Source organism: Pelobates fuscus, chromosome 11 (genome assembly GCF_036172605.1).
Source record: "Pelobates fuscus isolate aPelFus1 chromosome 11, aPelFus1.pri, whole genome shotgun sequence".
NCBI classification, from domain to species: Eukaryota; Metazoa; Chordata; class Amphibia; order Anura; family Pelobatidae; genus Pelobates; species Pelobates fuscus.
In genome coordinates, this window is record NC_086327.1 from 107,366,376 (window position 1) to 107,390,809 (window position 24,434).

General features: G+C 40.4%; 1 protein-coding gene across 2 annotated transcripts in view; it reads right to left on the minus strand.

Annotated features, from left to right (window-relative positions):
• Nucleotides 1-14,303: 14,303 nt before the first annotated feature.
• LOC134577572 (Golgi integral membrane protein 4-like) overlaps nt 14,304-24,434 on the minus strand; it is a 106,871-nt gene continuing 96,740 nt past the window's right edge. For both annotated transcript variants that reach the window (XM_063436385.1, XM_063436384.1), the window contains exon 14: nt 14,304-14,836. In XM_063436385.1, coding sequence (XP_063292455.1) covers nt 14,717-14,836 — 120 coding nt within the window. In that variant the 3' untranslated portion in view covers nt 14,304-14,716. The remainder of the gene's footprint in view (nt 14,837-24,434) is intronic.

A 24,434-nucleotide genomic window follows, 5' to 3' on the forward strand; every position in this document is an offset into this window, starting at 1 on the left:
TAAGTGGCTACTAAAAAAGTCTGGACAAACCCCATTTGCAATGCCTTGGGTTGTCTACTATTGCAAATGGTATGCCATCATAGGGGTAATTTTCATTCTTGGGCTACCATAGGGTCACAAAGGCAACGTAAGCAATCTGGCGAATTTTAATGTGAAAAAAATGAAACACAAGCCTTATATTTGACGCTGTAACTTTTGAAAACACCATAAAACCTGTACATGTGGGGTACTGTTGTACTCGGGAGACTTCGCTCAACACAAATATTTGTATTTCAAAACAGTAAAAAGTATTGCAGCAATAATATCGTCCGTGTAAGTGCTGTTTGTGCGTGAAAAATGCAGAAAACGTCACTTTTACTGGCGATATCATCGTTGTAATACATTTTACTGTTTTGAAACACTAATATCTGTGTTCAGCAAAGTCTCCCGAGTAAAACAGTACCCCCCATGTACAGGTTTTATGGTGTCTTGGAAAGTTATAGGGTTAAATATAGTGCTAGCAAATTAAATTCCCTATACTTTCGGCATGGGTTGTCAGGCAGGTCCCGCTAATTGTAATTAATTAGGATACCTAATTATGTAAAATTATTACATAAATATATGTGTAGAATTAATATATGTATATATATACATATGTGTATATATACGTATATATATATATAATTTTTTTAAAAATATTTTTATTTATATATAGGTATATATAGTGATATATACGTATATATTTATGTATATAGATATATATATTATGATATATATTTTATTTTGTTCTACGTGTATTTTGATATAAATATATATATATTATTATCACAATACAGTTAGAACGAAATAACACACATCTATATATTTTTTAATTATTTATTTTTAAATATTTTTTTTTTTTTTTTTCAATTCTTTATTTTTGCTGTGCATGCATTAACAACAGGCTTGCAGAGCCACAACAGCAACTGCAGGCTTTTTCATAGTATTTGACAGTGTGGCAGGTACAACAGCACAATTTTTTATGAACAAGAAAGTAATTGACTTTTAAACAGCTGTATGGTGGTTTAAACATGCTTAACTAAACAGGTATATGGACGATTTCTGTGTGTGAAGTTTGTGTGGAATATATGGCAAAGCATTCCTGCGGAGTGCATACATTCATACACGTGTCAGGATTACAATTGTTTTAAGTCTTGCTTTAGTGAAGAATCAAAATGAGCTCGGCAGGTAGGAGAGGTTAGAGAAGACATACAGTGGGAAACATTACACTTGCGGACATCATGATTTTGGGTATTAACGTTGTGTGTCATATACGTCAGCTAGTGGAACTATGCTGTAATTTTACATGCGATATATATATACATTGCTAACTTGGGTAGTCACTACGGTTTAAGGAGTCACATATGGTCAACTGTAATAGTTCTGCAAGGGGTGACATGGTGGCAGTGCAAGTAGTAGTACAGTACGATTATTAAGCATGCAAATAGGGTCTGTGTCGCCACAACAGCGGTCACCAGCCGATAGTTTAACACAGTTTTCCGATGTCATTGCCTAGAGAACAAATGCACATTTTTCAATATAAGGAACTTGCTCAGATTAAAGAGTTAAGATAGAACCCTGAGTACTAGCAGTGACGACAGGTTGTAATGACACAGTGGCTTCACGCTAGGAATTATTGTGAGCATTCCCTTAATTAAGTAGCCCTTTTAAATTGTATTATGTTTGCCGTGTATAAAATGTTATAGGCAGGCTCGAGGTGCTCTCGCTCAACGAGCGGGGTTCTTGTTAAACAGGCATAATTTTATAATATGTAATATAGGCAGTCGTTTAAAGCAGTATAACATCAACTTAACGTGTATCATTACGGTCGTTTAAAGCAGTATAACATCAACTTAACGTGTATAATTTCGCTGTAAACAGGCTGGGTCCATCCGTCGGACTGGTAATAACGTGAGAGATACAGGCTTGTTTAACCTTACCAATGCTTGTTTGCACTGCAAAATATTAGGTGCAAGTTTCGGCTGAGGCAACAGCAGTATAGGTAAAATAGAAAATTAAAATAAATACTTTAAGCATAAATGTAAACTACGTGGTGTCAACAAGGTGAGAGCAATGTCTTAGGTGTAATTCTATTCAGTCAGCCGATGCCGGCTCTATGTGCTGTGCTTGCAAGCCGGGGTCGGAGGCAGGGTTGATAAGAACAAAAACATAACAATAGTTGGGTCTAGGGTCAGGGAGGTGCCCCACGGGTGCAGTACTGTTCAGTCCAAGTGTCACTGTTCCTTGTGTGCCAGCCCCGTATAAGGCTCCGGGGTGGTGAGTGCGTTGAAGATGGCAGTCAGTGGTCGAGAGTGCTGGATTGAGCCGTTAGACGTCGACCTCCATATGCGTGCTGGTTGTAGGGACCGGCAGTCCATGTGGTCACCCTTCTCCGTTCAGGTGGTGATGGTAGCGTAAGAGTCCGGGGTTAGGCCTTGTGGGACAAATGGGACAGTCCTGGCTGGGTCCCATCGATGTTGCGGGGAGGATTGGTTCTGCTGGATCGGTGGTGTGAGGGAGTCCAAAGTTAGGCCTAAGGAGTGCAGGAGTGGCGTCGCGTCACTTATGTCACGTATGCGGTGTATTTCAGGACCCTGTTGGACCGCAAGGGTGTGAGATGGCCGCCAGCGGTATCCGAGGCCTTTTTTGCGGAGGATGGCGGTGAGTGGTTGGAGGGACCGTCTCCAAGCTAGGGTGTTGCTGGAGAGGTCTGCGTAGAAATGTATATCTTTGCCCTCATGTTGTGGAGGCGCCTTACCCCGTAGGGCGTCCAATATCGCCATCTTGTCGGAACTATTCCGGAATGCTATTATGGTGTCTCTAGTCGATCCAGTGGGCGCCTTTGGTGACTTGGGGACCCGGAAAATACGCTCTGGGCGGATGCGTTCTGCCTGTGCTTGTGGCATTATCTTTGCGAGTAGGCTTTTGACGGTTTGCGGCAGGTCCGCATCTGTGGCGTTCTCTGGGAGCCCCCTGAGTTTCAGGTTATTACGCCGCCTGGTATCTTCGTTCTCGGCCATGCGGTGGTCGTGAGAGCGTAGCCGCAGCTGCAGCTCCTGCACGGTGCGTTGGAGGTCCCTTATGTCCTCAGCGTGCGTTTCGGTTCGGTTCTCTATGGTGGTTAGGCGGTTCGTCACCCCCTTTAGGTCTCCCCTTAGCGCAGTGATCTCCTTGTGGAAGTCCTTGTGGTGATCGGCAAGCATTTGCTGAAGGATCGCCACTGTCACTGGCATGGAGTCTTGTGGGGGGTTGGTCGGTGGCGAGGGACGTCTGGCAGTGTGAGTCGGTAAGTATTCCTCACCTGAGAGGTCATCGGAAAAATCCGAACAGCCTCCGTGGAGTGTCGCCATGTTGGCTTCAGTTGTGCCTCGGGCCTGCCGCCACATGTCTCCTATGGTGAGTCCCGGGTTGATTTTCCCTGGATTTTTTTTCCCGGTTTTGCGCCCCATGGTGTTGGGGTGTGTGTCGAGGGCTTTTGCCGTGGTTTGGTAGCAGGATGGCTGAGTGTTTGCCCGTTTTCCTCGCTTGGGCCTCGGAGCTCTCGATCAGTGCGACCGCTCGCCTCGGGTGCTAAGCCCCGCCTCCCGTTCTTCTATTTTTAAATATTTTTTTAATTTTATTTTTTTACGTATTTACATATATATTTTTTTTATATTATATATAAATATATATATAACAATAATTATATATATTTAATCAGTATCAGTCTACGTGTAATTTGATATTAATATATATATATATTTATTAATATTTAAATACACGTCGTGTATGTGTAAATGTGTGTGTGTGTGTATGTGTATATATATATATATACACTTAGATCATATATATATATATAATATATATGATCTAAGTATATTTTATTTGTAACTGTAATTTTTTTAATTTATTTTTTGAACTAATATTTTTTTTTTTTTACAGGACAGGGGGCAGAGACAGTGTCAGCCAGTGATTTCACATCACTGGCTGACACACAGGATCAGTGATCAAAGTGACTGCCTGTCACTGTGATCACCTCCTGCAGATTGGGTAATTGACCACAGGGGGGAGTGCCTGGGTGGTACAAGCACTCCCCCCTTCCAATCTGCAGGGGGATCATTGTGCCAGTTACATGTGTCAGCCAATAGGCTGACACATGTAACACTGATCGCAGTGACAGGCTGTCACTGTGATCAGAGTGCTTTGAGATCGCAGTGACAGCCTGTCACTGCGATCAGACTTAGCAGATCGCGGTCACTGACCCCAGGGGGACTGCCTGGGGGGCCAGGTAAGTCCCCCGACCGCGATCTGCACAAGGGGAAAGCCGCCGGCCGCATGTGTCAGCCGATTTGAAATCGGCTGACACATGCTGAATACTGGTCGCAGTGACAGCCTGTCACTGCGATCAGAGACTGCAGATCGCGGTCACCGGCCACAGGGGGGGTTGCCCGGGGGGCCAGGCATCCCCCCCGACCGCGATCTGCAGCGGGAGAATACCGCCGGCCACGTGGGTGGCAATAAAAGCGAGGACGTACTATTACGCCCGCCGGCGTTTAGAGCCGGTTTCTGCGTGGCGTAATAGTACGTCCTCCGGACTTAAAGGGTTAATCGTACTTTTATTCCTTGGGTGTAGCAAATTTAATATATAAAAGTGACAATTTCTGTTGAGATCTGCACCTTTTTTTACAATGAACAAATAAAGAGGGCGCACTCTTCACACATGAAGCATTTCAGCAAGCTAAAGTGCTTTAGTGGTCCGGTGTGTCCATTTAACCAGAAGAAGAAATCTCTTGGCCATACTCCTACATACCTTCATTGACAGGTAGAGAAGAGAGTACAGACCCGGTGGGAAAGGAATACAGAATCACAATCTATATTTTGCACCTTCCTTCTGCAAGGCCATAATTGCCACCTCTCCACCCTGTTGCAGTAACTGAAGCCACATGTCCACCCTCCGCAGCGACCTGGGCAGTCTTCACCTGTATACTGAGACTAATTCTCAAGGTAACACAGAAACAGGACACTAGAATGATCAAATCTAAGTAGATTGCTAATAAATGAGTTTGTTCATGACAGGCACAGTACGCTGTATGTCACCCTCATTAATGCAATTTAATCCCCCCCTCCCCAAATCAGTGCAATGACCTCTAGTTTTGCCAGATTTCTTACTGGTGGTGAATTTCAGCAACAGCCCCTCACACTGACCAAAGAATCCAATCTGTGTGGCACCAAGCCATATAAATCAGATACCTTTTGCCGCAAAGAATCATGGGTGGTAAACCGGAGTGCCTGGTACCCAGGAATCCAGCAATAGCTTTGTAGAGGCGGTCCAGCGTTGGAGCACTTTGTCACGTTGTCCTAGAGTTGTGCTGCAGGCAGTCCCTGTGCTCGATACACACCATGTACTGGGCTATTACTGGACTGCTTTACAATAAAGCAATGACTGCCGAAGGTGACAGAGTCAACTTATGACTTTTTTTTTTTTTCTTGCATCCGGCTATGAATTAATTATATAACCTTTCTGTTAACATCTACATTTTTCGCACTGGACTATTAATTATAAGTTGTTTAAATTAAGGCATCGCTGACCCCTTCAGACAATATTTAATTTGCTTTATATGTAAATAGAAGAACCTAAATAATCTAAAACTGCACAGTAAGTTCAAATAAAAAAAACAGTATTAAAGAGCATAATAAGCATCTTATAGTGATCCGCTGAATCAACACAAATCCACTTTTAGGGACAGTTCCCCAGAGTTCCATTCTCACACCAGAGAAGGCTTGCTAATCTGAACAGAACACATTAAACCACTATTTGCCCAGACTAAATGAAGGGGCTCGCCTGATTTAAATTACGTAAGCAGGGCAGAGAATGTGAACAGATATAGTATTTTATGTTATTAAAAATACAACACAATAATATTTAAATATTTTCCTGAATGGGATCTTATAATGGGATCTAATGTATAATGATTTTTAGAATATATACCAAAAAGCAGTACGCTTGGAAATTGGAATACTTAACAGAAAAATAATATTTTTCCTTATTAATCCAAATCTAAAAATAATAAGATTAGATAGATAATAGTGCACACTATCTGTAACAATCAATATTAATCAATAAAATCAATAGTAAAATGTCTGGGGTTCAACTCACATTTACCAGAGCGATGTCACCCTAGCTTTGGATTTGAATGGTTCTACTAGAGAGGGAAATATTCCATACTGGAAGGAATGACTGCCATGCAATATCTTGGGCTTAAAACTTGAATGGAGGGGAACCAAAAACAAACAAAAAAATAAAAATAGTACAGTACCAAAAAAAGTGTATTGGAAAATAAAACATAGAAACTGCATATTTGAGGTCTTGGTGGGCTTGCCAACTTGGTGCCCACTGTCTCTGTTTATTAATAATAAAAATGCTGAGAAAAGTCTCTAGTTTCGGGCTCCAGCTGACGTGCAGTGTGACGTCTCTCACCGTCCTACTGGCCTTCTTCTGATTCGATAGATTTTACCTGGGACTTAGGGTATCTGTGGCTCTCAGTCTCAATCACATGATAGGACACTAAAAAAAAGCAAGATGATCAAATTATGACTAAGGTTATATGTAATCTATTCTCATCTGAGTAATTATCGGTACGAGAAATCTATTCTTTCTCTCTGTTGTACACTATTTATCTCACCAATCCCTCAGTTCAACTCCAGTACCTGTACAAATCTTTAAAAGCTCATTTTCATTTGCGGGTCAGTGAACCCTTGTGTATTTTCGAAGTGAAGAAAAAAAAAAAAGATTTTTATTGTGTGGCCTTGAGGATATAACAGTTTGTCATGAGAGGTGATTTAAGATTCAGCAGAATCTCCTCTGTGAGAAGCATTTGATTGAACTGTGCAAGGGAGCTGTGACAGGAGAAGAGGCATGGCGTCAAGGGACTAACATGCAAACTAGAGGCAATAGTTAAAAGATAAATACCTATTACTGGATCTTAGTGTGACCGGGCTTATCCCTTTAAGGACCAAACTTCTGGAATAAAAGGGAATCATGACATGTCACACATGTCATGTGTCCTTAAGTGGTTAAAGTATGGAGCAAAGAATATAGTTCTAATATAGAATACGGAGACAGGTCAAGGATAGGACATGGTAGAATAATAATCATCATCATCATCATCAAGTACACAAAGCCAAGGTCAGGGATTCCAGAGGTAATAATAGTCGAAATAACAGAGCCAAGTCAAACACTCTTGGACTACTTATACCACGGCTGGGCAAGTAAGTGATGTCAGAGAAGGGTTTACACCAGCATAGGAGTGAAATGACTGGTTGAGGAACAATTATGACAATTAGTGATTTATTACATATAAATGTGTTTAGCTAACGAGTGATTTGGCTTTAAAGTAGGATGGAACAATGGTTTTTGCCATGTCACTGCGCATGCCCCGTAGCGCGTGCATGCATTCGACATTGACCGAATGGCCGGAAGGGGCATCTAATGGAAGATGTTTGGCGTTGGCTGAGGAAAGAGGAGTGGCAAGGGGCAAGAGGTAGTATGACACATGGAAACCATGTGAGAGCTTTGCCTCGTGCTGGATTCCAGGTAAGTCTATTGTTTTTTATTAGAATTAATGTTACCTATTAAGGGGGGGGGGGGGGGGCGGGAGGCATTACTGAATGAATACATTTTCAGGGTTGGTATAACCCTTTAAGTAATTTAAAGGAATTTTGCTAAACCCAAGCTGGAGTGGTTTAGTTGTTAACTGTACTTTATAAAAAAAGAGAACAGGAAACTATGCAAATTATAGAACACTCCAACATTAGAATTAAATATATTTTATTTATAACATTTAATTTTGCTTTACAATCCAAATGTAAAAAAAAAAATTCTCATCACTTTTACACTGGTTGTTAGTAACAGGTTACTTTAATCAATACATGGTTGTTGATCCAGCAGGAAATCAGAGCAGAGTCAAGAAGAAGCATGTTGCAATTTGGGGAGAGTTTGGGTCCCTAATATAAATGTGATAGTTTGTAGCCCTTGAATTTCTGTCTTTTTTCATTCTAAGTTACTATGTTACTATCAGAAGATCTGATTGCCTCATTAGGCCGGACGAAGGAAATGATTTTGTTAGTACTGATCCTGATAGTGTAATTTGAGAAACAATGTCATACACCATTATAATTATTATTTAATTTGATTTTCAATAGATCAGATAAGGCATATAGCCTTTCAGATAATGGTGTAGCTGTCATGGATGAAGAGTAATTAAAAGCTTATTGCACAGGACATATAGCATGACTTCAGCAAACATTTCTGGTTTTGCTAACCCTCTGACTGCCAAGTGGATCTGGAAAAGACAATTGATTGCCTTCTATTGGATCATCTAAATGGTTAAAGATTTGCAAAGTCACAGAAGTCAATTGCAATTTTCAGATACGGAGCCAAAAAAAGTAACGCCGGTGTTTTATGGTAGGATATTTACTAGACTGATGATCTTCATGTACGTGGTTAAATGTCATTGTGTACTATAAAGAGAATTTCTCCAGGGGACATGCATCTGTTCAGTGACAAGCAAGATTGCAGGCTAGAGAGGTAGCTTTATGATCTGACAAAGTGACCCTCCCAGCTCACACAAAAAAGAAAGCAATCCTTTTGTTATATGGGGCAGTAAAATTGGTCTACTGAGAATTCACGACTACTGGCGTCAAAAGTGAAACATTGGCCATTTTAGTTTATTGGGCACAAGTATAGAACAGGGTCATGAAAACTGGTGATTGTGCCTTTAAATCAGCACTGGATGACCTCATTTTATGTTTGCTTCATATCAGTAACTCTTAACTGGCCTAAAAGACATTGACATCAATGACAGCACTAGATTAGAAAGCACAGAACTCTAGTTACAACTCCCAGAGTCCTCGTCTTATTGAAGATAAGTTGCACGCCTAGCAACCGAACACAATAATGATTTTTTGCATAGAACTAATCAGCTAGTTTCCCAAGTGTCTGTGAAATTTGCATTTTTAAGTACATCTGTTGTGCAGTCTTGACATGGGTGCTGTTTAAAGGGACAAAATATGCACCCACCACTTCATCTCAATTAACTGGTCTGGACGCCATGTCGCCCCCATTCAGCAGGAAAGGCAAGGTTTCCATTGCAGGGTTTAAATGCTTCTAGAGGCTCTCACCGAGTCAAACTCTATAGAGACCATCGGATTGGAGCAGGGCAGTGTTTTGTTGCACATGTGCACTAGCCTCCAAATGTCTACCAAAGAGGCTGGATGGCAGTATGGAGAGGTAAGTAAACTACACTTTGTACTCCCTTAAGGTGGGGTCCGGTAAACTAAACAGCTTGATGTATGATGTATCCTCTCCCAGCATCACACTATATACATAGTATCCAACACAACAAAGCGGTTATGTGCTTTGAGACCTGTATTCTTTTGGTTTGATTTAAAACCCTTGCCATTTGAAGTGGTCCTGGACTCAAAATGATGCGCAGGGCCATGAGCAGTCTCCTCTAATAAATCTATTCATACAAGTGTACTGGTGGTAATCTCTTAAACCTCTTCTCAAAACTACAGCCAGGAGGACAAGGTTATAGCAGTTTCTAGATCACAAAAACTGTAAATTGAAGAGTAGAAGCCTGTCACCTGTTGTGATAGATGGATATATTATATATGGATATATTGCTGGCACGGTCAGTATATGGTGTAAACTGTATCCATGCATAGTCAATATACAAACTGAATAAAATAGGCGCTTAAGATAAACAAATAAAATAAAAATTATAAAATTATCCAGCTGCTTCTCATTTATGCACTTCACCCCCTTAGTGATACACCAATAAGGAACAAGACACATATAAGACACAGAGAAGCACGTTCATCTACAGAAAACAACCCTGCCCCCCATCCTCTCCCCCAAGTGGAAACATGCATATATCATCACTGGTTCTGAATCGCTCTGTGAATAAGAATCAGTGGTATTGTATGCATGTTACCACTTAAGGGGGCTTGTGGTCTGTAGATGATCGCACTCCACTGTATCAGATTTCTCCGTATGAATGCATCGATCAGCGATACAAGGTGTCAACCATACAAGCTGGTGCTCTGAAGATGTGAATAATGTATGAGTGACACATATAAGGTCTCAGAATACCAAACGAGCATCATTAGAAAGGAACGGAACACTTGACAAACATTGTAGAACCAAAAAACAAACAAAAGTCCTGCGCGTACAGTATAGGTGTGCACACCCAGGTACTACCACAATTTGTTTGAGGACAAAGTTAAAGCAGCAAACGTTTCGAGCAGCAGCCCTTTCTCAATGCTAATGTCCTTACATTGTCTACAAACATTGTAGACCAGAAGCAACACAAACTGCACATTTTAAATTTAGCTTTTCCCAGGAAAATTATGCAACTGTTAGAAAGTCATCATCATCTTATGGAGGTTTCCTTAAAGTCAAATGGGTGCATATTCTCCAGATCTCAAGCTAATAGAACAGCTTCATGATAAGGGAATCGGAGGTTCCAAGTTTGAACCTGTGGCTGCAAAACCTGCAAGAAATGCCTAACGCAAGGGCTGTTGTGTCAGTGAAGTCCAAAACAGCCAAAATAATATTACCAGTCTCAAGCTGAGTTCACAATGCTAAGAATGTTGACCTTGATACAGGCTTTATGAAGAGCGTTGCGGTGGTTGAAACATTGCTGTCGTACACTTTGGGCACCTGAAAATGGGACACTGCTTTCAATAGGAAGAGTTGGAATTTAATTTTATACTTTCCTAAATATACACTGGTTTTGGGGCAAAACAGATTCCATGTACCCTTGTGTGGTTGGTAGGTGCTGTTCTTATTTCAGTAGAGTTTTAACCTTTGACCACATTCTATTATTCGATAATTGCTTGGGGGCAGCCATTAAAGTCTATGTCATTGAAATCACAATCACATAATTTCAGTGTCTTTTGATAACACTTTAGGCGTGATCTGTTCTGCGGAAAAAGGGCCTTATAACTTGCAGCCAGCGTCAGCAATCACTGTAGATAGGATTTATCAACATATATAGAGAGCCATTCCATATTGAACCTAAAAAGACTTGATAAACTACAGTAAACAATTTTCAACAAATCAGCGAATACTCCAAGAATGTTCAAACTTAAAGGACACTCTGAGAACCAACAAGCAGGGATGTATTTACCACAAGGCAAACAAGGCATTTGCCTAGGGCGGCACTTTCAGGGGAGGCGCCAAAAAATGCCACCCCAAGCTCCCATACAAATGCCTTGTTTGCCTCGTGTTCTGGGGCTGTCCACCTTACTGTGAGTGAGTGAGTGGGTGTAGCTGTCAGTATGTGTCTGTGAATGTGAATGGGTGTGCCTGTGAGTGTGTGTCATATTATGTGTATCTGAGAGTGTGTGCCTGTCAGTGAGTGGGTGTGTCAGTCAGTGAAAGTGTGTGTTGGTTAAACAGTGTGTGCCAATGACTCAGTGAGTGTATATCAGTGCATGTATCAATGAGGGCATGTGTCTGTCAGTCAAAAAAATGCCCTTGACACAAATGGGGGGAGGGGCAAATTTAGATTTTGGGGGTGCCCAAATTTAGTTGTGCCTAGGGCAGCACAAATCCAAAATACACAACTGCCAACAAGTTAGTTGTCTTTGATCATTTTTGGCCACATACTCACGCTGTGGTTTTCTCCCTGTTCAAATCTCTTTAGCTTTATTTAAAAAGTATGAAATATGCAGCTTCCTCCTTTCAGAAAATAACTTCCTGTGTACATACATAGCTCAGCCAAACAGAGATCAGGGTGAGCTGAGCTCCTGGCTTGACTTCACCTCCACAACCAAATCACAGTCTACAGTAAAGGAGTTTAAGCATGCGTGGGATAGACATAAGGCTATCCTAACTATAAGATAAGGCCAATTTTCTAAGACTAATGAAAGTATTTAGAAAATTGGGCAGACTAGATGGGCCGAATGGTTCTTATCTGCCGTCACAGTCCATGTTTCTATGTACCTGTGTAGTATTTCAAAACCTTGCTGAAGGGTAGGGGTAAACATAAGAGGACTCGGGTTGGCTCTTTGGCAGAATGATGTCAGCAGGGCACGTACTCAAAGTACATCTGAGGAAGCAGATTTGTTAAAATAGGGAGCATAGATAAAAAACATGATTTGAATGTGAAAAATTTTTTTTTTAAAAATGAATGACTGAATGAGACTTAAAATTCACTTAATTTATGTTGGTGTCATCAGTACGACTGGAGAGTCCTTCTAAAAATGCACATAGGCAAAACAAAAACAATATACATCTTATCATATACAGTGAGGGAAAAAAGTATTTGATCCCCTTCTGATTTTGAATGTTTGCCCACTGACAAAGAAATGATCAGTCTGTAATTTTAATGGTAGGTGTATTTTAACAGAGAGAGACAGAATAACAAAAAAAGAATTCCAGAAAAATGCATTTCAAAAAAAGTGATAAATTGATTTGCATGTCAATGTGTAAAAGAAGTAATTGTTCCCCTATCAATTAGCAAGTTGGTGCGATTCATTGCAAATGGAAGAAACACAGTAACGGTCAGTCTCCCTCGTTCTGGTGCTCCATGCAAGATCTCACCTCATGGAGTTTCTATGATCATGAGAACGGCGAAGAGTCAGCCCAGAACTATACGGGAGGATCTTGTTAATGATCTCAATGCAGCTGGTACCATAATCACCAAGAAAACAATTGGTAACACACTACGCTGTGAAGGGCTGAAATCCTGCAGCGTCCGCAAGGTCCCCAAGAGGTTTGCCAATGAATATATAAATGATTCAGATGAGAACTGGGTGAAAGTGTTGTGGTCAGATGAGACCAAAATCGAGCTCTTTAACAACATTCCCACCATCAAACATGGAGGTGAAAACATTATGCTTTGGGGGTGGTTTTCTGCTTGAGGGACATGACAACTACACTGCATCAAAGGGACGATGGACGGGGCCATGTACTATCAAATCTTGGGTGAGAACCTCCTTCTCTCACCTAGGGCATTGAAAATGAGTTGTAAATGGGTATTCCAGCATGACAATGACCCAAAACACACAGCCAAGGCAACAAAGGAGTGTCTCAAGAAGAAGCACATTAAGGTCCTGGAGTGGCCTAGCCACTCTCCAGACCTTTATTCCATAGAAAATCTGTGTAATGAGCTGAAGGTTTGAGTTGCCAAACGTCAGCCTTGAAACCTTAAAGACTTGGAGAGGATCTGCAAAGAGCAGTGGGACAAACTCCCTCCTGAGATGTGTGCAAACCTGGTGGCCAACTACAAGAAACGTCTGACCTCTGATTGCCAACAAGGGTTTTGCCACCAAGTACCAAGACGAATAAGTCAAATACTTTTTACACTTATTGATATGCAAATCAATTTATAACTTTGACATGTATTTTTCTGGATTGTTTTTTTGTTATTCTGTCTCTAACTGTTAAAATACACCTACCATTAAAATTATAGATTGATCATTTCTTTGTCAGTGGGCAAACGTTCAAAATCAGCAGAGGATCAAATACTTTTTCCCCCTCACTGTATGGCAACAAAAAGTAAACAAACACTTCTTGTTCGATTGATGCAAATAAAATACAAATAAGCACTATTACACAGATACAATTATAACTGTTACAGCTTTATCTCCCTGGCACCACGTCTCAGCCAATGTCGTCCAATTTGGACAAGACAGACACTAATGACGCAGAAGCGTTATTTCTATATTCTCAATGCAGCCAAGAGCAACACTTTGTTTATGTCAATCTGTTCCTAAAAGATTTGATATTAAACCAAAAGGACTCTCGATAGCAGCACCTCTCCAGTAAATTGCAGGGGTTAGGATTCTTACATCTTCAAAAAAGGAGCATCACTCAAATCAAGGTCTACTTGGAAGACAATGGGTTAATGACACACGTCACCACTACTGTGCTATTTTATTTGTCATTAACTTCTTAATCTGTGCATATTAATCTCAAGATTATTTTATTAGCAATGACAAAAGTTAAGCCCGATTTTAAGTTGATGATAATTTCTAATTTCAACTCCGTACCAGCACATGATTGGGAAAAAAAACAAAAAACAAGCAAGCAATTTCAACAAGGATTTCGAAAATGGTACAGGAGAAAACAACTCCGAATAAAACACACACAAATATACATGTATGTAAAAACTCATTTGTTACTGTGTTCTCTGTTCATACCAGAGGCATGCCTTAAATTCACAAGTGCTACATTAGTAATTTAACCAATTCGTTTTTTTATTGATCATTTTTTTTTTTAGGTTGGCTTTCAGAAATAAAACACTTAAAATAAAACACTTTTTTTTTTTTTTTAATGTGTATTGCACACTAAGAATTTGGATTTACAGTGGACAAGCGCTTATGTGAAGGCTAATCCTTAGTGCTTAAATCCCTTTAAGCAAGATCTTCCTTATATAGAAGTCCAAAACTAGTATACATGACAAGGGATGAGCAGTCATGGTCTGCTGGCAAAAGAGACAATGAAAATATACATCCTCTCGGTTTACAGATACAAAAAATGTGTTTGAAACGGAAGCAAAATAAGAACCGGTCATGTAGCACGTTGGCTTCAGTTCTCGGAATCCTGTAGTATACTTTACGGTGTTAGTTTTAGGGCCGGTCCCAGTTTTCTCCTTGCGTGCCCTATCCCATGTTTTTATTTGTGGAGGTCCCAGAGTTGCAATTATGTTCATGTAAGAAGTCCGTAATATTCATGTCTACGAGTTTTTGCATTGTCTCTCTCCATCTCTTTCTTCTGATCTTGCTCCAAGTCTTCAACATTGTCTAGTTCCTCACCGCCATGTTCCTGCTGCCGTGTAAAAAAAACAACAACAAAAAGCAGATTATTGACAAGTTGGCAATCTCCCCTCCAGAAAAAAAGAGAAGAGAAAAGTAAAGAAAATAGATTATTCACTAAACAATGTGTTGTCGTAAGATAAAAATCAGGCTTTCAAAATGTTGGCCAAAACAGCCAGTTGGAGAACATTTCCCACCTCCCAAAAAAAAGTTCAACCTGTATGATTAAATCCAAAACAGTGGATAACCCCACAGTTGGGGTAGTTTTGATATTCAAGACCTTGTTCACAACGTTTTTCCATTATTCTTATTGCCATTTATATAGCGCCAACAGATTCCGTAGCACTTTACAATATTATGAGAGGGGGGGATTCAACAATAAATTGAACGATAGGTTGAAGATGACCCTGCTCAAACGAGCGTACAGCCTATTCTACAGCCTTACTAAGTACAGCATGTTTACCCCGTCAAAGTATGTGGATCCCACAATTCTATTATTTTCTACTCCGCTACCTTTGTTGTAATTTTTGTGAAAACCCTAAATAAAGAATTTTGAGAAAAACAAAAAAACAGTGTAGTGCTTATAGTACTTTAAGCATCCTTTTAAGTGAAGTCTTCGCTGCAGAGGTTCTTTGCCGTGTCCAGTCTAGAGGCCGAGTGCATTTTAAAGTCAATTTATTGGTGTGGTCCGAGGCTTAAGCAGTAAATACTTTTGGTGCTTCTGCAGAAGTCCATCGCTTTTGGTGTTAAGGGTTATAGGGTAGGCAACCTTTCGGCACTCTAAATATAGATACATCTCCCCTGATGCAATAAGGTATCCAACGTACCAGCTCTACCTTACCTATTCACAGAACGTTTGGAGTCAAGTTCCTGTATTAAAACCAGGTTACACTTTTTTGGGTTTTTAATATTCTTTTTTTTTTTTTTTATTTACGGGGCAGGTAGAATATTGTCTGCTTTCAAACACGGGCTGTTTGAGCTCTCTCACTCTTTCCAAAATTAGCATGGAGTACATTTCTTCAACTGCTATATATTACATATAAAAAAAAAGTTTAGCAAAACCTCTTCATAGACTCAGTTCTAGGTCTCATACTTCTCCCCTCAACTATGGGTCACTAAAGCAGTAATAGCAAGCATCTCTTTTTGGCATTTGCCCAGGGACCAATACATATTATCCCATTATAAACCTGTTGATGTAGACCGCTATATTAAAGAGAATAGCTGCCATTTTTCTCCATGGTTACTCAAGGCCCCTAAAGCTCAAATGTTGAGGATTAAGAGAAATTGTTCAAATAAGGTTTTTAAAATGCAGGCACTCAAGATCCAAGACGATTTTAAACACAAAGGTTATGATGATATTCTTTTGAACAAAGCATTCAAAGAAGTGGATATTAAGAATAAAACAGAATTATTAAAATATAAGCAAAAACAAGATACTAAAGACACAAATAGCATCGCATTCATATGCGACTTGAGCTGTAAGAGTTTTTAACTTAAATTAAAAAAAAAAATATTGGCTATTACTGAAGGATTATGCCATATTAAATCAAATCCTCCCAGAACATCCTATAGTTACTTAAAGGGGGTACCAAGTCTAAGGACGTGTCTGACGAGCAATCATATTAAACCACAGAGAATGTTCACAAACCCATTTTTAGAACAAGGTTTTTTCGGATGTGGCTATTGTGGGGCATGTAAGAACTCCGGACTCAGAGAAACTGCTATGTTTACACTGAAGGTTAATCCAGCCTCTAGTGGCTGTCTCACTGACAGCCACTAGAGGCCACTTCCGCGATTCTCACTGTGAAAATCACAGTGAGAAGACGCTGACGTCCATAGGAAAGCATTGAGTAATGCTCTCCTATGGGCGGTTTGAATGCGCGTGCGTCTTTTCCCATGCATGAGCATTCGGCACTGACGTCGGCAGGAGGAGGAGAGGTTACCAGCCCCGAGGGAGCCCGGCACTGGAGAAAGGTAAGACCAGCGGGAGGAGGGCCATGAGGGTGGGGGGACCTAAGGACTACAAATTTATGGGAATATCAACTGGAGAGAGAGGATTTAATTTAAAAAATAAAAAAAAAAGGGCCAACTAGAAATGAGATGGATATTCAATCTTAATTCATTATTACCACCATTTGGCCTCAATAGAGATTTTGAAATTTGCCATGTTCTATAGTGTTCTTTGATATGGTTTTACACATACTGTTTTTATATATGCAGTTCTTCACTAAAGTATGTTTAACATAGGAGGGAATCATGACTAACAACTTTGGAGCCTACCACTTTATTGTAATGTCAACAAATACAAGCTCAATAGTCCTATATAAGGGTCTGTCATGTATCCCTTCCTATACTAATATCTCAGAATTAAAATGTAATTTATCTTTAATAATGGAATGTAACCGGTTTTACCTTTTTTATTTTCCATTTTAATTTTTTCCCCCTCCATGCCTCATATGTATAAAAACGGCAAATATGGAGGTAAAACTACAATTCTCATGTAGTACTGATCCTTACAATATAGACGAGATTAGCCGGTTACTATTCGCCAAAATATGAACCCTCCTCGTATGGGGAGGCACTCGGCACAACATTTGTATATTGTCTAATGTAGAGACAGGGCAACTGACAACAATAGAAATGGCGAAATGGAACAAGTAAGTGACGTAAGCAGATACGTTCCGTCACTCCAGGTATACAATTACACTATTATAGACAGCAGGAAGGATTTCATCACCCCCCCAGTCCGATTGGACAAAGGAACGGATGAATATCCAATGAGGAAGAAGTAGGAGGGTTTCTAAACCAGGAAGAGGAAGCAACACAGTACCGATTGAAAAAGCCTGGTGGACTGGCAAAACGCGTCTGGGGAGAAGGAAAGCCAGAGGATCTTCAAGCACCTTCAAACATTTTGCGGATTTTAAATATTTGCCATTTTATTTGTGTTTTTAGTGCATAATATTTTTTTTGTAAAGGATCCTGAAGCCTCCCATCTGTCTGCTTTCAAAGAAGGGTTGTGCCACCTTAATAGGCACACAGGCGAATATACCTAGAGCCAGGTCCCTTGGGCTCTAGTAAATGTGAGCAGTTATTTATGGTATATACCAGTCATCTATAAGTTAACTATATCACACTAGGAGTATTATCTCCTATTTCTCTTTTGTCTCCTGGAGAATATATACCACAGGATCTAAGAAGGTGATAGTGTCACCTAAACACACTACTGCAAGAATGACCTGAGCCTGTCATATCTGGCACAGAACCATGTGAGTTTAACAATCGCTACTGCATATAGGGGTCTTTTAAATCTAAATGATCTGCACAATAGAGATCTTTCTTTTTTTAGGACACCCATTACATATCTGCTGTTCACCAACTATGGCGAGGTGTTTTACTGTATTTACACACACCATTAGAGGTGCTCCACTCTATAGATTGGCAGTGGTTCATCCCTCAAAAAAAATCTTGTTTTTGTATGCCAATAAATATTATGTGCATGTTCCAATTAATATGGACACACTCAAATAGCATAAGGAGCCAGCTTTGGTTCACGATCCAAGGACACAAACAACTGCCCAAGGCAGTAAGCAAACTTGCCTTTCTGCTCATTTCTCCTGCATTTATAAAGCACACTCTATAAATATAAACATGGACAGAGCTCTCGTCTGTTTTGCTTGATTATTTTGCTGGTAATAAAGCTGCTATTTCCTCTGCAAAGGGAATTAAACAACAACGTCTTACCGAAAAAAAACATCCATCAAAAAAATAAATACAAAATGCATTAAACAATAGCAATTGTTTATGTTCTGAAAAAATATTTATAGGACCAAACCTTCATCTGGATGTTAAAGACAAAAATGATTCATTAAAGTTTAAGAAAACACAAATGCTTTTTAAAATTGTAATCATTTATTTTTAAGTGGTTTAAATCTAGAGTCATCACTTGGAACTTTTAAACATGCACCCCAAATTCTCTTACGGGTTTTTTTTTTTGTACAGTGAGGTGGGCATGGTATCATGTACGAACCCGCAATGCACTTGTCTCAAGTTCAATTCTGGGATAAGGACGTTTGCAATGCATTGTGGGATGTGCACTCTATCACAGCTGTAGATTATAACCCCAATGCCATCAGCGCAGAGGTAAACGCTTTGATCTATAATATCAAATAACATTTTATCTGCTTGTAAGCTGAGAGTTAAGGCAGACATGTATTTAAAATTCTTGGCCACTGAATGTATATTCTTCAAAACAGACATTAAAGGACCACTATAGGCACCCAGACCACTTCAGCTTAATGAAGTGGTCTGGGTGCCAGGTTCAGCTAGGATTAACCCTTTCTTCTATAAACATAGCACTTTCACAGAAACTGCTATGTTTATAATAGGGTTAATCCAGCCTCTAGTGGCTGTCTCATTGACAGCCGCTAGAGGCGCTTCCACGCTTCTCACTGTGATTTTTACAGTGAGAAGACGCCAGCGTGGACTGGCAGAATGCGCGTGTGGCTCTTGCCGCGCATGCACATTCAGCTGATGACGACGAGAAGGAGGAGAAGAGTCCCCCGCCCGGCGCTGGAGAAAGAGGTAAATTTAACCCATTCCACTTCCTAGAGCCCGGCTGGAGGGGGGCCCTGAGGGTAGGGGCACCCTCAGGGCACTATAGTGCCAGGAAAACGAGTATGTTTTTCTGGCACTATAGTGGTCCTTTAAAATAAAAAAAAGTCTAAAAAATTAATTAAATAAATGATATGCCTCGTCACAAAAGCAGGTAAGATATTAAACATAATCAAAAAGTATTTTATGGTGGTATATTGTCCACCCTCTGGCATTCAAAGGGTGATTACATATTTTGGCAAAAAGAAAAGATTGAAGCTTCTCATCAGTGCTACCCTTTACCTACGCAAAAAATCAAACTTATGTTCAGACTCATTCTTCTTTGGTTTGTTTTAGGGGCTTATTCACCGTACACCAAATTCCAATGAATTGAAAAACCAGCTGCAAGTTTTAGCGATCCAGAGTTCAATTCACAACAATTCACTGTGTTAGAGGATAATCTCCTAGATTATTCTATTTTTATTAAGTGTACAATTTACACACTTAGAGCTGTTTATACATTAAATAAATTCAGAGACAGTTACTAAGGTGCGAAACGCATTGAGCAGCTGTCCTTTTCACATCCTTCCAGTAACACAAGGTTGCCCAGCTGTCTTTTTCACTGCACATCAATGCATGAACGTAATCTTTTTGGACTTGGTTGGATGTAGTCAAATGGAAACGGTTTTACTGTATGAACAGAAATTCACGTGATCTCAGCTACCTTCATGCATCATGTAGCCGCAGATGGCATTTGCTGGTTTCATGACACAGCAATCTGAAAATGGCTAAGATACAAAAAAAATGAAAAATAGTTTATACACGCACGCTATAGGCGGAAAGTTGGTATTTTTATGTTTTTTTCTTTGATTACTCCAAAAAATTTTTTTAGACGTGTATGTATATGTATTTATAAAGTGTACCATCTTCTGCACTGTCGGCTTGGTTTTTTTTTCTCCCTCTCCCCCCTCACTCTGATCTTTAGAAAGATATTTATGACCCTCTGCAAAAATGGTGTCTATGTTCTATCAAACCTGTGTCTTATCTGCACTCATGTCGCTTTAACCCCTGTATCACAACTCAACTTTGAATTCTATGTGTCGTCTTGCTCAGAAATGCTTCAGGCTTGAGAAAGGGAGGTTCTCCCGAAAGCTTGTCATTAAAAAATTCTGTTAGTCCAATAAAAAAAGATATTACAAGATACAAATTATATATATGTCTGTGTGTCACATGTATCTCTATTATTAATTATACTATCAGTTTGCATGTACAAAAGTAGTTCGATTTTGAAACATTCCAGCTACCAGGTTCTTTTTTTTTTATTAATGGGGAGCTTAACTCAATATGGTCTTACTCATCGCCTGTTCAGGAGAGACACACACACACAAAGAGAGAAATTCACAGTTCACAACATCGGGCCCATATCTTGTACACCAAAACCTACCTACATCTCTAACATACACCCTGCTCTTCACCTGTCTTCTCTTTTCATAGGCGTGCGCACGGGGTGTGCCGGGTGTGCCTGGGCACACCCTAATCCCCGTGCGCTGTGCATGGATCGAGGCCGGCAGGGAAGATCAAAATATCTCCCCTGCCGGCTCAAGCACAACAGATTGGCCCGACAGAGGCTCTGAAGAGCTCCGTTCCGTTTGGATATGGAGCAAACAGCCTCCAGGCAGCCCTCTCGCGATCGCCGATATTTTCAGAGCGTTGCTGTGTAACCCGCGGCAACGCTCTGAAACTCCAGCTCTCGCGAGACAAAGGCATGCTCTGTGCCCTGTGGAGGTACAGACCACATCACTAGCCCACTGGATCACCAGGGATGACCAGCAGCATGCTCCCTCTTCCCCCTGCAAAGAAAGGTAATAAGGGGAAAGTGGAGTAAATGTGGTGTAGTTTTTTATTTTTTATTTTATTTAAATAATGAAACAATCATAAAGAATTATATAATTATACTACATAAACTATATTATATTACATAAACTATACCCCACCACTTACTCACTACTATATACACACTGCACCTACACACACTATACACCTTATATACACCCCCTACACACTATACCCCTATACATAACACTACACCTCCTGCACCTACACACTATACCCCTATACATAACACTACACCCCCTGCACCTACACACACTATATACACACTACACCTCCTGCACCTACACACTATACCCCCTATACATAACACTACACCCCCTGCACCTACACACACTATATACACACTACACCCCCTGCACCTACATACACTATTTACACACTACATACTATACCCCTTATATACACACTACACCCTCTGCACTCACACTCTATACCCCCTATACACTGCACTCAACTACACAAACTCTATGCTCCCTATAAACACACGTATTACACTGCATACACACACACAAAAGCACTACACACTCTATACCCCTATAAACACCTCACCACTGCATTCATACTATGCCGACATACACCTCCTGTGCACCCACTGTACCCCTATGCACACACAACTCCCCTAAATACACACTACACCTCCTATTATTACCACACCAATACACACATGTGCACAACACCTATACGCATACACACAATGCCATCACCTTCAACTCCTAAATACACAAAATACAGTCCTTACATGCAAACGCAACACACCACTAGGCACACACACTCTAAAGACCCTATAAACACACACACACACATATATTATACAGCCCAAAAACACACCTATATACTACAGGCCCCAGCTACATATTATACACCACAAACAGTGAATGCTCTGGTGGGGTATCACACTAACATAACAATTGGGAGGGCGAGGGGGTGCTTGTCAATGGTGGCAATATAACGTGCCACATTTCTGGCCCACCCTTCCTAGTGGGCTGCTCTGCCTGGGCTTACTTTTTGTCCCAGTCCAGCCCTGTTCACTGGCCCACACGTAGGAGAGGACCCGGGGAGCTCTATCCAGCAGTTCCGCTGGGTTTCTCTTGCGAATTCAGAGCATTGCCACGACCACGCTCCGATCTCGTGAGCGTGAACTCTAGCTCTGCAGGCTAGAGTTCACTCACTAGGACCACCAGGGATCAGGCATAGCAGCACAGACACACACGCACTACCAGCACCCTCACACACACACACAGCAGTATGCGTATGTATATATACCTTATATACACACATATATATGCGGTGTGTGTGTTTGTGCTTTAGGGTGCACACCCTAATGCAATAGGCTGCGCACGCCTTTGTCTCTTTTACATATTCCCTCTTCTACTTTCAATTCTTTGGTTCAATCACTGTTTATTACTTCTCTTCCTCTCCTACTGCAAACTAGAAACCCAACAATCCAGAAATGAGCTATCAAGTGTGTTTATCCATCATGCCGAAGACTCCTTTAATCTCAGACCATGCAAGTCTTACACCCACTTGTAGCAATCACAAGCTAGTTACATAACATTAAACTTGCATTCATATGAATACAAATTCATCTTCACAGATTTACATTCATATCCACACAAACTGACCCATACACACACACACACACAGACTCACAAACACATTCATAAAACACACTTTTAATTCATTTTATTTATTGATTTTCACAGTGAGATGATGGTTTCTCATAACTTGAAAGGGGGCTGGGGTCCAATGGGGAGCAGCTGGGTTCTCTGTGTGTGAATTAGTACAGCATGTGAGAGGAAGATGGACATTCCGTTCAGAGATTTTCCTTGCGCTCTTGCCTCCTGTTTCGCAGACAATTACAGAAGAGCAGCGGAGCAGGCACCTTTCAGACAACACCCATGCCAGCAATGTGCTTGAACATGCTCTGTTAAGAGGGGCATGCACCGTGCAACCCCAGCACCTGGAGCAGACCCCTAAATTCTGGCATAGTCACTGCATGACTATTTTGGCCTGAATTTTCCAATCTGGTATTCAATTCCCTACAATTCAACATTTTGTAAAAAACCTCTTAAAAAAATAAATATATATATATATATATATATATTTTTTTTTTTTTTTTAAGAGGACTGCTTCCAGAGTAAAGAGAAAGAAATGATTTCGCATTAATCAGAAAACAGACATAATGACATTTCAGAACGCACACAGATGGCTACGTGTTTCGAATAAAATGGAATATTTAACAGACCTCAAAGTAGGCAGAAAGCAGAAGAACGTGCAGAGAGTTCACCTTGCTTAAAAGGATGTCAGTGAATGATGTGACACAAATCAAAAACAAATTCAAGGTAATAAAATGTGTTTGCTGCATGGCTAATTTCCAAATCACCAATACAGAACCAGCAAAAACATTAAAGGGAAATAGCCAAGTATACAAAACATAATGAACTCAAACACATTATATAACGGACAGATACGTGCTAATGAACCAGGCAGCAGATTACCCTAGGCAGCAAAAACTGGGAAACCAGGCACCCACTCCCTCGATAGCGCAAAAAATAAACCGAGAACAAAATGGTTTTGTTTGCTGTACTCAAAACACAATAAGGCTTGACTTTTAAATATAGCTTTCCATAGTCTCAACTTATGTTGCAATCATATGGCGAGCCTGGTCTGGTGAAACGCGCGCGTCAAGGGAATTACTATCTGGCTTATCGTATCCAGCTAATCATTAGTTTCTACGTTTGCACTCCATTCTCTTTATACATCTTACTAATGGGGTTGGATTTAGGTGCCCTCGAAGGCACGGGGGAGGGGGGGCTATCTACGGATAGCTTATTTAGCTAGTTCGGCATTTCCTATTTATTCCTCCCCCTTACATTCTGTAATATTTAGTATACTTGTGTTTTTTTCAAATCCTGTGTTTTAGCGGCAACCTTCTCAGTTCTACATCTAGTTTACATCTAGAACTTTGGCTATCGATTTGATTTTCCATGTTTACAAAGAGACTACACATACCATGTCACACTATCCAGCATTATTCTAATCGTATGGGGTAATGTGACAGCCTTTCTTGCTCTGCGGTTTATAATAATCCATTACTAGTCTATAACATTTTTATAAATGATCTTGAA